General features: G+C 47.8%; 1 protein-coding gene across 4 annotated transcripts in view; it reads right to left on the bottom strand.

The window, feature by feature from the left end:
* The window catches only part of C1H19orf44 (chromosome 1 C19orf44 homolog), a 20,060-nt gene extending 3,532 nt beyond the window's left edge, over positions 1-16,528 (bottom strand). For 3 of the 4 annotated variants that reach the window (XM_045551422.1, XM_045551428.1, XM_045551413.1), the window contains exons 1-5: positions 9,239-10,086; positions 7,406-7,715; positions 4,505-4,578; positions 3,337-3,844; positions 1,678-1,773 (exon numbers count right to left, since the gene is read on the bottom strand). In XM_045551422.1, the coding sequence (XP_045407378.1) occupies positions 1,678-1,773; positions 3,337-3,844; positions 4,505-4,578; positions 7,406-7,715; positions 9,239-9,988 (1,738 nt within the window). In that variant the 5' untranslated portion in view covers positions 9,989-10,086. Of the gene's footprint in view, positions 1-1,677; positions 1,774-3,336; positions 3,845-4,504; positions 4,579-7,405; positions 7,716-9,238; positions 10,087-13,588; positions 13,826-16,456 lie in introns of those variants that run through there. The other variant, XM_045551435.1, reaches the window with a different exon arrangement.
* Between the last annotated feature and the right edge of the window lie 19 nt (positions 16,529-16,547).

Genomic DNA, 16,547 nt, shown 5'->3' with positions numbered 1-16,547 from the left:
TCCGTGCCCAACGGCTTGGTACTGTCAGGCTGCTTTCTGGAAGGACTGCTACCTTCCAGGATGGTAAAGGCCTCACTTCTTCCCGTCTGTCTCAATACGATAGTAAATGAATTGCTTTCTACCACTTGAAATGGGTGAATTTCAAGAGCTGCACATGTGGTCCCTGCTCAGCTCCCAGGCAAAAGTGGAAGTTTTAACCTAAATACCAAACACTAAGAAAAAAGTCTAGTAAATTCTCCACATAGCTAGAAGACCAGCCTGGGCAATAGCGAGACCCCACCTCCACAAAAAATTTAAAAATTAGCCAGGTGCAGTGATGCATGCCTAAACCCAGGAGTTTGAGGCTGCAGTGAGCTATGATGATGCCACTGCACTCCAGCCCAGGTGACACAGCAAGACCTTGTCTCCAAAGAAAACGCTAGAAAAGAAGAATTGAAGAACTGAAATGTTCCCAGCACAAAGAAAAGATAAACATTTAAAGCGATGGGCATCTCAATTACCCTGATTTGATCATTACACATTATACACAGCTATCAGAATATCACAGGTACCCCAAAAATATGTGCAACTATGATATTCCAACACAAAATTTTTTAAAAGTCTTGTAAATTGACATAAAAACTGCGCAGCTGCAACAATGTGACTGTGGCTAATGCTACTGACCTACACACATAAAAATGTTTATGAGGATAAAAGTTGTCTTTTTTCATCTGTAAAGTGGGAATTAAAAAAAAATAAAAAAGGTTGTCTTTTTGAAACACAAAATTATTAAATATCAGAAATAGAAAAGTTAGATACAAATAAAAATGTTAACTACATTTGAAATATAATTAAAAACTGGGCATCTGTTAAAAATGATCATTATTAAGACTACTTGGCCCTGTAATATTCTGAAATAAAAAAATTTAAAAATTAAAAAAAAAGGACTTGGTAACATGGAAAAATCTTTGAGGTAATGTTAAGTGGAAAAAAAGGTTGTTAAGTTTTTGTTTTTAAAAAAAGATATAAACATTTCTCTTGTTACAACTGGTATATTTTAATATCTTCATTTTTTTTTAATCCTATTAAGAAAATTGAAAAGGGAAAAAAATAGTAGGTGCCAGATAGACTCTTAACTTGTATCACATGAGCCTTCAGTGGCTCCATGGGGACTTGGCAAAGTCTAAACTGTCTAAGGTGGCTTTGGGGTGCCTTCCTCACGCCCCAGGCCAGGCTGGGGCCCTCCCCAGTTCCACACAGACACCCCCAGACTCAGCCCAGGAGGCAAGGGATGTGTCCACCCCGCCTGTGGCTACTGCTCAGTACTGATCAAAAATAAGAGTCTTCAGGGGGAAAAAAATTGTGGCTTAGAGACAAAAAGGCTCGCTGGGTAACATACAACATAAGAGTAGCCTTGTTGGGGTGGAGGGTTTACAGGCGTATTATTCTTCACCCTCCTGTTTTGTTTGACACTGGTGTCCCTTTGCAAGAGACAGAAGGTTCAAGGATGCTCTCAGGCTGTCATCTGGGATCCTATAAACTGTAGCAGTTGTCCCTGGCTGCAATAATTTCCACCCAATGGGTTCCTTGAACCCAGCACTAAAGGAGGTGCCACACCTCCGAGGCTGGGCATGAGTTTGTAGATCAGGTGCAGTCTGTAAAATGTCACAGGAAGGACCCATCGAGTCGGGCTGTTACCTTCTATCGCGTCCGCGCTGATGACGTGATTGGCAATGGGTATCGGGTCCACATAAGCGCCTCCCAGGCCAGGCCCGATAGTCGCCACACTGGCTGCTGTCTCGAGGACAAAGGGAGGGGGTGAGTGGGCAGGACACAAAGCCATGACTTTCTCGTCCACAGATATGATGCTGAAATAAACTACATGGGCTGTTCTTTCCTTTTCCTGAATGTCAGGGCCACCATTCTGCCCTTTACTTTTTGTGATACAGTCTTATGTTAGAGACAGGGTCTCGCTCTGACACCCAGGCTGGGCTGGGGTGCAGTGGCGCCATCATAGCTCACTGCAGCCTCGAACTCCTGGGTTCAAGTGATCCTCCTGCCTCAGCCATCACACCGAGAACATTTTTAAATTTTTTGTAGAGGCCAGGCAAGGTGGCTCACACCTGTAATCCTAGCACTCTGGGAGGCTGAGGCAGGAGGATCGCTTGAGCTCAGGAGTTCCAGACCAGCCTGAGCAAGAGTGAGACCCCGTCTCTATAAAAAATAGAAAAATTAGCCAGGTGTGGTAGTGTGTGCCTATAGTTCCAGCTACTTGGGAGGCTGAGGTAGGAGGATCCCTTGAGCCCAGGAGTTCAAGGATGCAGTGAGCTATGACCGTGTCGCTGCACTCCAGCCTGGGTGACAAAGTGAGACCCTGTCTCAAAAAAAAGAACAGATCCCAGGAGAAGTACATCCCTTTTCACATCCGGGGACAATCTCAGTCTACACTGTTAACAACTGTCTGGATGAGGAAAGAGAACAGAAGAATGTTTAAAAGGAGCCCTTCCACCGGGAAGGGTGGATGCTGAAGCTGGGAATGAGAGAAACAGCTGGAAAGCCAGATGGGGCGTGGGAAGCAGCGGCCCCTTCACCACGTGCTAAAACACAGACCAGGATCGCGTGGCCCCTGTTTGACTCCACAAGGTGGGGAGCTGGAGCGAGGCCTGCCCGGAGGCAGGGGGCAGCTTTGGAAGACTGCAGGCGCCGGCGTGGACTCCACAGGGGTGACGCCCGCCTGGTTCTGACAACCAGCTAGACCTGTGATGAGGCAGCCCTCAGAGCCCCTGCGCTGGAGGCCTATGAGCTACTGGAGGAACTGCGGCCCAGGGAGGTGTTTCCTTCGTGGGCGCATGCTCATTGGTGTCTCTGTCAGAGCCAGCCCCAGCACCATGTGACAAGTCACCGGACTCACACGTGGCATCTCTCGCTTTCCCTCCTCCAGGACTTCCTTCCCCGGCACCCACCTAGAGCCAGATCCTTCCCTAGGGTGGGGGTGTCCTGTGCATTGTAGGGTACCCAGCAGCATCCCTGGCCTCCCCCCAGCAGAGGCCAGAGCCCCCGCCCTCCAGACCTTGCTGAGGGCCCCTAGGGGCAGCATCAGTTGAAACCCATTGCCCTCATCTTTGGTTCTGAAACTTCTGGACATTTTAAAGCTAGGAAGACAGCAGAAAAACCCGGGACAGCTGCCCCTTATCTGTGGAAGAGGAAACCGGGGACGGAGGTCCCTCCCCCCAGCTAATTAGTGACAAGCGCCATATCTCAGGGACCCAGGCTCTTCAGTGTGTTTCCCAGGATGCCATGGGCCACACACCGAACACCTGTCCCGCCTGCCCTGGCCCCCACAGCTGCCACACTTACCCTGGTTCAACTGGTAGGCGAAGGAGGGGTCCAGAGTCTGCACAGCTGTTTCCTTCACGAGGACTCTTGTCACACCCCTGCCCCACTTTTCCCCAGACTTGAGTGTCTGTGGGACAAGGTCTGTCTTCAGACTTGAAGAGCACGCGGACAAAGACTCCAGTGTTCTGTCAAGAGACTCCTTGGAACGGGCTGCTGGGTCAGATGACGTCGGACTTGGAGTGTTTTTGAAATCGTGGGAGTAAGCCGCGTTGGCTGTGCTCCCCGCGGGCGCTTCAGACGAGGACCGCGCACTGGCAGCGCTGTCCTGCCGGGCAGAGGAGGCCGAGCTGGCACTGAGATGCCCTGAGATCTCACTTTCAGTGGGGAGGCCCTCATCCCCGTCTGCCGAGGTGGCCTTTCCCTGGGACGCTGAGCTCCTCGCCCAGGTGCGTCTTGGGGTGTCCTGCCCAGCAGAGGCCTTGACTCTGGGGCTTTTGCAGGACAGCTTTTCCCTCCGGGCACTTTGTTTCTAAAATGAAGGACAGCAGAGGTCACTGGCAAGTGTTCTTGGAAGATCAACATGCAAATACACCACATTCCTAAAAGTAGCGGTCCCAGCGCATGAGGGTCCACACTGGGCAGGTGAAGTATTCTAACCACAAGTCTTCAGCACAGGGTTCCTTAGTGTGCAGCATGTTTAGGTGGCACAGGGATGAAATTTAAGGTTCCATCGCTACGAATTACTGAAACGTGATTTTGATCGTGGTTACGAACAGGGCAAAGATCACAGTGGCGCTGGGACGGCCAGTCGGCGGGCGCTGCCTCAGTGCAGAGTCGCTGTGGGTGGTTTAGGTGGAAGGTACTTTAACCATCTGCTAAATGAAGCAGCTTTATCCTGTTATCACCTAAATCAGGATCTCTCAGCTGCTGCACTCCTGACGTAGGGGCCAGAACATTCTCGGCAGCGGGGCTGCCCTGTGTACCCAACACTGAGCGGCGTTCTTGGCCTTTGCCCACTAGCGATGCCAGTGGCACCCGCCACCCCCCAATCGTGACACCCGAAATGTCCCCAGATGTTGCTACTGTCCCTGGGTGGCAGAATTGAGGGCCACTGGCCTAAGTGGAACATTGCAGTTGCGGGCCTCTCTACGTAGCCATCTGCAATCAAAAATGACTTCGCTGTACTCACTTCCTGTTCCACAGCGGAGATCTCACCGACAGCTGGAGCCAGATCGTTGAGGGATAAAATATTTGTTCTAAACTCTGTAATTAAAAAATTAGTATGATAACATTTATTTCCTTATTTACTCCATAAATGTTTAGAAATATATGAAGACGTGGGGTCCCTGCCCTCCGTAAGGCGCCCCAGAGGTTGGCACTCTTTTTCCCTAAAAGGCTAGATGGGACGTATTTCCAGCTTTTCACGGTAGACCGCTGCGACTATTCAACTTGGCCCTCACGGTGTAAAAGCAGCCACAGAAAATGTGTAAAGGAAGGTCCGCAGCTGCATTCTGATAAAACTTTGTTTATAAAAACAGACAATAGGCCACTGGCCCCTGGTCTAGACAGAAAAGCCGATGATCACGATGCACTATGGGAAGTTGGTGACAAGTATGCACGTGGCAGGAGGGGGTTGGAAGGGCAGGGGCACCCGGGCAGCTGGGGGGACCTGAGATGTGACCCCAGAGCATCCTAAGTTCTCATTTATACAAGTTAAAGGCACAGTAGAAACTTAGTGACCATTTTGGTGTGCCGGCCGGCCAATCCCCCTGTGTCTGAAGGAAGTGTGTGCTGAGACTGAGGAGTATGGGGCCAGATGAGTTGGCCAAGGGGCAGAGAATGTGTTTGTGGTGCCTCGAGTCCACTCTTGGCAGGAACTCTTACCATGTGATTCAGCTCAGCCCCCCAAAGTGGAGGAGCTGTGTGTGTAAGCATGTGTTTGTGTTGGGGGTGCCTCCACCCTGGAGGGGCTCCAAACCCAAGCAGGGACATAATCCAGTACGCTTGGCTTTAGTAGACACCTAAAGGGGGGCCCAAGTTGTTAAGGGGTTCCCTGGAGGGCACAGAGCAGTCGCATTGCATTGGAGGAAACAGTTCCCTGCAGGAGGCGGGATGTGACGCGTGCCTCTAGGAACAGGCTGGAGCAGAGCCCTCTGGGGAGAGGAGAGGGCGGGGAAGGACAAGACTGAGCTGCCCACTCAGCCTGAGGACAGCACCGCCTGTCTTCCTCCATCTGTCCTCGGCCCACCCGCTTCCTAAGACCCAGATCAAATCCCGCCTGGAACGGGCTCTGGGCTCCATTGGGGTCCCAGGGCTCGGCCCCTCCGCTACCGTTTCCTGTTGCTACAGTTCACACGGCAGGTGGGTGCAAGACACACATAGACGATGTTTTATGACACAAAGCCTCTGAACTAAGTCAAACCAGCTGGCCCAGGGCAAAGACGGTATGGGAGATTCCAGACACAAACACTTTGTGACAGAGTTGGCGCTGGCTAAGGAATACCATTATGGTCACAGGGGCTGACCTCTACACACGCGTCACCATCCACTGTCTCACTGACCCCACAGAACAGTTCTGGAAGCCTCTTTCTACTACTGCCCCCATTTCACGGATGTGGAGACTGAGGCACAGAGAGAGCCCGAGGTTGCACAGCCAGTAAAAGGCAGAGCCAGGACGTACACCCCAGGCACACTGGATGCCAAACTTGGACTTGTACTCACCATTCCCGGCTGCCTCCCTCAAGGCTGTGTCTGAACATGGGCAGGTGGGCTCTGGCCACTAGGGGAAGCCCCCCAGCCCAGGAGTGAGGGCTCTGGAGAGTAGAGGGCAGGGGAGGGCAGGGCAGGGCAGGACAGACAGATGGCAGGATGGGGGAAACCCGGGGCCTGATGCTGGTCCTGGTTCTGCCGTCTCACCCACATATTACGGCAGGTGACGTGGGGAGGACAGCCCCTCACTAGCCTCTTGGGCCTGGCTGCTCATGTACACAACGTGCTGCTAACTAACCCAGAAACAGACCAATACTGGCAAAGCCCAAGTGGCAAAGACAGGCACTAAAGGGCTCTGAGGGGTTTTGTCACAGCCACAGCCTAGGACACGCCCCACTCTTCTCTGATGCCGACATGGCCACGTGGCGGGGACAAACCTTTGTTGGCAGTGCTTCACCCTCCCACCCTGGCAGGCCTACTGGGGACCTCGTGGGGCATCAAGGCACACATCAGTCTGACCAACTCCCAGGATAGGGCAATCCCGGCGCCTGGTGGGCAGGGACGTGTCTGTTTATTGGTCCTTTTCCTGATGACATGACACCTGGCACCTGTGGCCACATAGCAGGCACTTAGGAAACAACTATTTCACTTTGATTTCATGCTAAACCAGCCCAAAGGGGGGAAAGAAAAAATAAGTGTTTGCTTCAAACCTGTTTTCTTTCTCCTCTTTCCCTCATAAATAAATAGAATATTAAAATAAAAATAATGTTGAAACCATAGAAATGTTGGCTTTTGATGGCTTAGAGATTTGTTTCCTTTTATGAATTGGAAAAAGAGGCAATTCTGTCTTTTACAACAAGGAAGATTAGGTTGCCTTTTGGTTGCATGTGGATTGAGAAAAATTTCTTCCAGGTCAGAGTTCCTGGATGCTGTGGACTGATTGCTTGTGTCGCCCCCAAATTTCCATGTTGAAACCCTAATCCCTACCATGGTGGGGCCTTTGGGAGGTAACTGGGCTTGGATAAGGACACAGAAAAGGCAGCCATGCGAACATCAGCGAGAGAGGCCTCACCAAGAGCCCTACGCTGCTGGCACCCAGATCTTGGACCTCCAGCCTCCAGGACTGTGAGAAATAAATGTCTGTTGTTCAAGACACCCTCTCCAGGACTCTGTTAAAGCAGCCTGAACTATGACTCTGGAGGAAGATTTTAAAGATAGAACAAAAAATCTGACTCAGCCCCTTAACCAAGAAAAGTTAGGAAGTCGAGGGGTCAACTCTCACTGCCGGTGGAAATGCCTGGTCACCACCAAGCCAGGGACCCTAAAGGTTGCCTCACCCTTCCTGTCTGGGGTAATGACTGTGCACCAGGACGTGGATTACCGTTCAAGCTGTCATCGGCACCTTCTGAGATGGACCTATCCCAAGGCCCAGCCTCGCTCCTTCCAGGGGAGGACGCAAGCTTAACACGCCCCATCTTTGAAGACACTGATTTTGAAAAGGCATCAATGACAGAAAGTGACGGCGTGCGGGAGGCTGTGTCACTGGAAACATGGGTCTCTGCACAGTGAGATCTTGGGCGAGCGCTGCAAAGGATCCCCTCTGCTGAGGTTGGCAGACGTGATGTCCGAGAAGGCTGTGAGCTGGAAAGTTCCGCATCAAGGAGAGAAAGAACTCTTGGTTGCGTCGGGATCTGATAAAAAAAGACATGAAATTACCAAACTTGTGAAAACTGAGTCCTTACGATTCAACAAACAGTGTGGCTGGTGGAGAGCATGAGACCAAGATTGCAGCGATTAAATCTGTATTTCTCTGCAACCCTTTCTCTCTTTTCTTCTCCCTTCCAGAAGTCAAGGTAGAACATTTACATGAGATAATGCCTGGATTAGAAAATACTCTGCCAATAACCAGGAATATCACTTTGCTTTCAAACACATATTGTTAATTATACATTTTCTAAATTAAGGCCCTTCCAGCCATAACGGTACATAATCTATCGCAGGCTGGATCTTTAAGAGAATCAAAATGAATATGCAGATTTTCTTCCTTAAAACATAGCCCTCCTACTGCCTACTGCTTCACACCCCCTACCATGGCTGTAATTTGAAAAAGAAAAAAAAAAAAGAATAATAGTGTTGGTGAGGCTGTGGAGAAATGGAACCCTCATGTATTGCTGGGGGGAATGTAAAATGGTGAGGCCACTGTGGAAAACAGTTTGGTGGGTTCCCCACAAGTTAAACACAGAATGAGCGTATGACCTAGCAATTCCACTCCTAGTTATGTACCCAAAAGAACTGAAAATAGGGACTCACACAGATACTTATGCACAAATGTTCACAGCAGTCAGTGCTGCTGGTGTAGTGGTATCATGCAAGATTCCCACCAATGTTCATAGCAGCAGTATTCACGACAACCAAAAGGTGGAAACAACTCAAATATCCGTCAACTGAGGAATGGGTAAACACAACATGGTCCATGCACACAATGAAAAAGCACTGACACATGCCACGACATGGATGAACTTCAAAAACACGATGCTGAGTGAAAGAAGACAGACACAAAAGCCACATCCTGTGTGATTCTATTTATAGAAATGTCCAGAACAGGCAAATCCATGGAGACAGAAAGCAGATTGGTGGTTGCCAGGCAGGGGCTGGGGCAGGAGGAACGGGAAGTGACTGCTGATGGGGACGGGTTTCCTTTTGGAGTGATGGAAATGTTCTGGAACTACACAGAGGTGATGGTTGCACAACACTGTGAGTGTAATAAATGCTATTGAATTATGCACTCTGAAGCGGTTAATTTGTGTTATATAAATTTCACCTTAATTTTAAAAAAAGAAAGAAAGAAAAACCACATTGCCATGGTGCCACTGGTAAGCAGGCACGGATCACCAATGGAACTGGTCACCGCTGGTGTGCAATCAACCACACACAGTGCTGTCCTGCATATACAGCTGCAAGTCACAGATACGACGAAACTGCCTGAGGTGTCATGTGTCCTGACCATCCCAGACCAGGCCCACAATAGAGATCTGTGATTGGCCGAAACCCTAATGGTTCCTCATCAAATGCTTCTCTCAAGTCACTCATGGGTGACAGCTGCCATGAAAGTCCCTCGTGTTAGGACACAGAGCAGCAAATGCTAAGGCTTTGTTAAAAATTAATATATTAAAAGCCTTACTGAGAATAGTTTGATTTGTTCTTTCTCACTCACTTTAGTTCTGGTGAAGCCTTGATTCATAGATGTTTTCTCAACTCTAGAAGATTCCATCAAGCTTCCCAGCAATGCTTTCATTTCCTCTTCATCACTGTCTGGAGAATCAAATTTTCTAGCAGGTTCTTTGAGTTTCGGTGTTTGAAAAGGCCTCTCTTTCCCAGCAGGTGCTTCAGGGACTATATTTTGAACGGGGGGTTCCTTCTTCTTTAAAAACCTGCTGATCTTCGGATTGTGTGCATTACTCTTGGCAACAGGAAGTTCACGGGCTTGTTTCTGGGAGGTTTTGCCTGTACTCTGGGAAGAAAGGTCAACCGTTCTCCTTGGGGGCATTTCGTCTGCTCTCTTTGGAAGACTGGCCTCCGCAGTCTTCCGGTCAGAGTCCGTGTCAGACAAACTCGCCCGCACCTTCCGATTCAGGATTTTGCTTTCTATCGGGGCCAGCCTGGTGAGCGCAGCGTCCACTCTGACCTTCGACGCCACGGTCGTGGCGAACGTGGGCCCACTCCCCAAAATGGTGTCCTCATTCAGGAGGAAGTGTTTTTCACCCACATATTGGTTTCTTTTTAGAAATCTACTATGACTGGGTGCTATTTTGGTAAGACTTCTACCAATGTTCAAGTTTCTGATTTCTTCCATCTTTGAATAGTCTAAGGAAATATCACTGAAATCGTCAAATATGTCTTCTACCTGATGGCTGGGTTTTCTTCCCAAAGCCATTCTAGGAAGAAAAGCAAGACAACGTATCATAAGAATAGGTGATGTCTGTACTGTGCATCCAATGGCTCCCACCTAGCTAAAGATCACACTACCCTTTGCAACCCAGCCACAGCCTTCCCTTAAGCCCAAAGATGACATGGGAAATGACTAGACACTTGGTACCGCTTACTGAATTACCTACCGTTCAACGCCAGGTCTTACATGAGCCACATTACACTTAAACGCAAGAGCCAGCACTTCTGCTCGGGCAGTGTGCTCAGCACTCTACTCGGTGCTGTGTCATATTGTCTCATTTGGTCCACACAGCGGCCCTGTGAGCTGGTTATTGTCATGCCCCTCAGGAGGCAGAGGAAATGAAAGCCCTCACAGGTATGGCCACTGGCCAAGGTCACCTAGCTGCTAAATACCTGAGCCAAATTCAAAGCTCAGGTACGGGCCGGGCGCGGTGGCTCACGCCTGTAATCCTAGCACTCTGGGAGGCCGAGGCTGGAGGATCGCTCGAGGTCAGGAGTTCGAGACCAGCCTCAGCAAGAGCGAGACCCCGTCTCTACTAAAAAAATAGAAAGAAATTATCTGGCCAACTAAAATATATATAGAAAAAACTAGCCAGGCATGGTGGCGCATGCCTGTAGTCCCAGCTACTGGGGAGGCTGAGGCAGTAGGATCGCTTAAGCCCAGGAGTTTGAGGTTGCTGTGAGCTAGGCTGACGCCACAGCACTCACTCTAGCCGGGCAACAGAGCGAGACCCTGTCTCAAAAAAAAAAAAAAAAAAAAACAAAGCTCAGGTATGATTCCAAGGGCCCCACTCTTCCGCACTGTGCCACCACTGGTGCGATGAATCCTGCTCCCAAGCCCCACTCCAAGGCGGGGCTCCTCCTTTATCCAAGTGCTCTCAGGTCTCTTGAAGAGAACTATCAAAATACAACCTGTAGCCAGGCGCGGTGGCTCACACCTGTAATCCCAGCACTCTGGGAGGCCAAGGCGGGAGGACTGCTTGAACTCAGGAGTTCCAGACCAGCCTGAGCAAGAGCGAGACCACGTCTCTACAAAAAATAGAAAAATTAGCCAGGTGTGGTGACTGCACCTGTAGTCCCAGCTACTTGGGAGGCTGAGGCAGGAGGATTGCTTGAGCCCAGGAGTTGGAGATTGCTGTGAGCTATGATGACACCACTGCACTCTATTCAGGGCAACAGAGTGAAACTATGTCTCAAAAAAAAACAAAAAACAAAAAACCACAGCCTGCAAGCATGCCTCAGAGATATAGCATATTCGGTTCTAGACTACCGCAATATAGCAAATATCGCAATAAAGTGAGTCACACGAATTTTTTGGTTTCCTAGTGCATACTAAAAGTTACGTTTACACTACACTGTAGTCCATTAAGTATGCAATGGTGTTATGACTAAAAAACAATGTATATACTTTGATTAAAAAATACTTTATTGGCCGGGCGTGGTGGCTCACGCTTGTAATCCTAGCAGCTGGGAGGCTGAGGTGGGAGGATCGCTCGAGGTCAGGAGTTCAATACCACCCTGAGCAAGAGCGAGACCCCGTCTCTACTAAAAATAGAAAGAAATTATCTGGCCAACTAAAAGTATATATAGAAAAAATTAGCCGGGCATGGTGACGCATGCCCATAGTCCCAGCTACTCAGGAGGCTGAGGCAGTAGGATCGCTTAAGCCCAGGAGTTTGACGTTGCTGTGAGCTAGGCTGACGCCACGGCACTCTAGCCCGGGCAACAAAGTGAGACTCTGTCTCAAAAAAAAAAAAAGAAAAACTTTATTGATTTGGGACTAGATAAAAAAATTATTTCTAAAAAATGCTGACACAGAGACTTGAAGTGAGCACATGCTGCTGAAAAAAGGGCTCAATGCAGATTGCCACAAACCTTCAATTTCTAAGAAAAACACAATATCTGCAAAGCACAATAAATCGAAGCACAATAAAATGAGGTGTGTCTGTATTTAAAAAGCTCCCCAGAAAATCTTTTTTTTTTTTTTTGAGACAGAGTCTCACTCTGTTGCCCGGGCTAGAGTGCTGTGGCATCAGCCTAGCTCACAGCAACCTCAAACTCCCAGTCTCAAGCAATCCTCCTGCCTCAGCCTCCCAAATAGCTAGGACTACAGGCATGCGCCACCATGCCTGGCTAAATTTTCTATATATTTTTAGTTGTCTGGTTAATTTATTTCTATTTGTTAGTAGAGACAGGGTCTTGCTCTTGCTCAGGTTGGTCTCGAACTCCTGACCTCGAGCGATCCTCCTGCCTCAGCCTCCCAGAGTGCTAGGATTACAGGTGTGAGCCCCACGCCCGGCCCCTAGAAAATCTTTTTTTTTTTTTTTTTTTTTTTTTTGAGACAGAGTCTCGCTCTGTTGCCAGGGCTAGAGTGAGTGCCGTGGCGTCAGCCTAACTCACAGCAACCTCCAACTCCTGGGCTTAAGCGATCCTACTGCCTCAGCCTCCCGAGTAGCTGGGACTACAGGCATGCGCCACCATGCCCAGCTAATTTTTTCTATATATATTTTTAGTTGGCCAGATAATTTATTTCTATTTTTAGTAGAGACGGGGTCTCACTCTTGCTCAGGCTGGCAGAAAATCTTAATTAACAAAAAGTATGAGAACCATTGCTCTGTTGCCCTGGATGGGGACAGGCTACGACATACATGGCTCCCCTCCCCACCTCAAGCCCCACCAAATGTTTGCCATATGTCACATGCCCATGCTGGTGTACATTTTTCTGGAGAGAGGGGCCAGAACTTGCTTTTTTTTTTTTTTTTGAGAAACAGGGTCTCGCTCTGTCACCCACACTAAGTGCAGTGGCACTATCATAGCTCAATGCAGCCTCCAACTACTGAGCTCAAGTGATTCTCCTGCCTCAGCCTCCCAAGTAGCTGGGATTCCAAGCACACGCCACCATGCCCAGCTAATTTTTAAATTTTTTTGTAGAGACAGGGTCTCACTGTGTTGCCCAGGTTGGTCTTGAACTCTTGGGCCCAATCAAGCCTCCTGCCTTGGCCTCCCAAAATATGCCATTATAGGTGTGAGCAACTGTGCTCAGTCGATTTTTTAAATATAAGTGCGTGTCAAGTACTTTTTTACTAAACAATATATTCTAAATACTTTTATAGTAAAAAATTATTAGTTGTTTATCTGAAATTGGAATTTAACTGGGTGTCCTATATTTTTATTTGCTGTCTGGCTACCCTTCATTTTATGATTTTCAAAGCTGAGATGAAATGTTTTATGCAAGGAAAAAGAATAACCCAGCCCTTAAGATTTTGTATAAGCCGGGCATGGTGGCTCACACCTGTATTCCCAGCACTTTGGGAGGCTGAGGCAGGAGGATTGCTTGAGACTGGGAGTTCGAGACCAGCCTGGGCAATATAGTGAGACTCTGTCTGTACAAAAAGTAAAAAAAATTAGCTGGGTGTGGTGGTATGAGCCTGTGGTCCCAGCTACTTAGGAGACTGAGGCAGGAGGATCACTTGAGCCCAGGAGTTCGAGGCTGTAGTGAGCTATGATTGTGCCACTGCACTCCAGCCTAGTCGACAGAGTACAACCCTGTCTCTTAAAAAACAAAAAAATTAATGGTAGTAATGGCAGTATTTGGATTACTTGCATAATGGGATACCTTTTGGCGGGAAGGACGTGGTGAACTTGAGGCCCTTACTATAGTGCTTCACACACAGACAGCAATGGAAGAACTTCAACAACTTTCTGCGTTAATAATTGTAGCCAACACTCTGAACATGACTCAGCCCAGGCCACTCTGTGGGTCAGAGGGAAGACAGGCTGGTTTTTCTGAAAGTTCTTCGAATTCTTCTGAAACTTTCCCTAGGTTTCAAAATAAGCCAACATCATACCTGTCCTGTTAGGTTTAAAAAAAAAAAGAAAAAAGAAAAAGAAAAACAAATTAAAGGAGAAAAAAAAAAATAAACCAACAGAAGAGAAATTGGTTAAGGGGTACAAAAATATAGTTCCATAGAAGGAATAAGTTCTAGCATTCAATAGTATGGTAGGGAAATTATCGTTAACAGTAATTTATTGTACATTTCAAGATAGCTAGAAGATAAGGGTTGTAATGTTCTCAACATAAAGAAAAGATAAATGTGGTGATGGATATCCCAATTACCCTGATTTGATCATCACACAATGTATACAGGTATCAAAACATCACACATACCCCCAACATCTGTATAACTACTACATATCAATTAAAAATAAACTGGCCAGGCATGTGGCTCACACCTGTAATCCTAGCACTCTAGGAGGCCAAGGCGGGAGGATGGCTTGAGCTCCAGAGTGCCAAAGCAGCCTGAGCAAGAGCGAGACCCCATCTCTGCTGAAAATAGAAAAATTAGCCAGGCATGGTGGCATGTGCCTGGAATCCCAGGTACTCAGGAGGCTGAAGCAGGAGGATCACTTGAGCCCAGGAGTTGGAGGTTGCAGTGAGCTATGATGATGCCACTGCACTCTACCCAGGGTGACAGACTGAGATCCTGTCTCAAAAAAAAGATAGGGGGGGACTGAACCCCCCTCCATACTCTCCCCTTCATATTGAAAAAAATAAAAATAAAAAATAAATTAACCAATGAAAAATGGTTAAGGAGGCAAATTTGATGTTAGGTATATTTTACCACTACTGAGGTCTTACTTACATATATATTTAAAAAACACACAGTTAAAAATAAGCCAATGGGCAAAAGATGTGAACAGTTATTTCACACACACAAAAAATGTATATAGAAATAACCAATAAGCACATGAGATGTTCAACATCACTAGCCATTAAGGAAATGCAAGCCCAAACCACAATGACATACCGCTTCACATCCCCTGGGACAGCTATAATCAAAAATACAGATAACAGTTGTTGGCAAGGGTGTAAAGAAATTGTAAAGGCCAGGCGTGGTGGCTCACGCCTGTAATCCTAGCACTCTGGGAGGCCGAGGTGGGAGGATCGCTTCAGGTCAGGAGTTCAAGACCAGCCTGAGCAAGAGTGAGACCCCATCTCTACTAAAAAAATAGAAAGAAATTAGTTGGACAACTAAAAATATATATATATAAAAATTAGCCGGGCATGGTGGCACATGCCTATAGTCCCAGTTATTCGGGAGGCTGAGGCAGGAGGATTGCTTGAGCCCAGGAGTTGGAGGTTGCTGTGAGCTAGGCTGATGCCACAGCACTCTAGCCTGGGCAACAGAGTGAAACTCTGTCTAAAAAAAAGGAAGGAACGAAGGAACGAAGGAAGGAAGGAAGGAAGGAAGGAAGGAAGGAAGGGAAAGGAAGGGAAAGAAAGGAAGGAAGGAAGGAAGGAAGGAAGGAAGGAAGGAAGGAAGGAAGGAAGGAAGGAAGGGAAAGAAAGAAAGGAAGGAAGGAAGGAAGGAAAGAAGGAAAGAAAGAAAGAAAGAAAGAAAAAGAAAGAAAGAAAGAAAGAAAGAAAGAAAGAAAGAAAGAAAGAAAGAAAAAGAAAGAAAGAAAGAAAGAAAGAAAGAAAGAAAGAAAGAAAGAAAGAAAGAAAGAAAGAAAGAAAGAAAGAAAGAAAGAAAGAAATTGTAAAGAAATATCATAAACTGTTGGGGCATTGTAAAATGGTGCAGCTCCCATGTGGAAAACAATCTGGTGGTTCCTCAAAAAGTTAGACACAGAGTTTACCATATGATCCAGCAATTCCATTCCTATGTGGCCCAAGAAAAGTGAAAATGTATGCAAATGTTCAGAACCGTTATTATTCATAATAGACAAAAAGTGGAAACAACCCAAATGTCCATTAACTAGTTAATGGATGAAGTACGACGCCCACGCCCCCACAGTGGAATTACTATTCAGCAATAAAAGGAACGAACACCCCTGGAAGTCTAGCGGTTAGTAGAGGGAAAAAAAGAAAAAAGAAACTAGAAGAAGAACAAAAAAAGAACAAATACTGATATAACAGCATGCAAAGATCTCAAACACATCACACGAAGGGAAAGTAGCCAGACCCAAAACACCACACACACTACGACGATTTCATCTGTCAGAATTGTCCAGAAAAAGGCAAATCTATAGACTCAGCAGATCCGTGGTCGCCTGGGGCTGGGATGGGAGCGGGGATGGACTGCAAAGGGACAGGAAGTATCTCGTTGGGTCCTGGGACGTTCTAAAGCAAGATCGTGGCGACTGTTGCACAACTTCGTAAATTTACTAAAAAGAACGGAGTCGTGCACTTAGAAGTGGTGAACGGTATGATACGTCAACGAAATCTCAACGAAGTTGTTAAAAATCAACAAAACAAACTTTGAAAACACTGGCGCCCCTCAGACTATTTGGCTGTTCTCCCTGGCCTTGAAGAGATCGCGCTGGAACACGGTCTCGTGGTCCCCAGAGATGGAGAAACTGAGGCGCGGGACCGCCCTTCCACCGCCCGACCAGCCCAGCCCGGGAGCGCCCCTCTTTCCCCGCAGTCCCTCTCGCGAGCTCGGGCGCCCTGCCCGGTCGCCGCCCCACCGGCTCTGCGGACCTCCTCCCACGTTGTCCTTCAGCTGAGGCCGCCACTGCACTCCAGCCAGGCACTCAGGCCCCAAGGCGACCGTTGCCCTTGGTAACCGCGC

Source organism: Lemur catta, chromosome 1, assembly GCF_020740605.2.
Source record: "Lemur catta isolate mLemCat1 chromosome 1, mLemCat1.pri, whole genome shotgun sequence".
NCBI lineage: Eukaryota > Metazoa > Chordata > Mammalia > Primates > Lemuridae > Lemur > Lemur catta.
The sequence above is the reverse complement of the archived record's forward strand: the minus strand, read 5'-3'. Positions and strand labels throughout refer to the sequence as shown.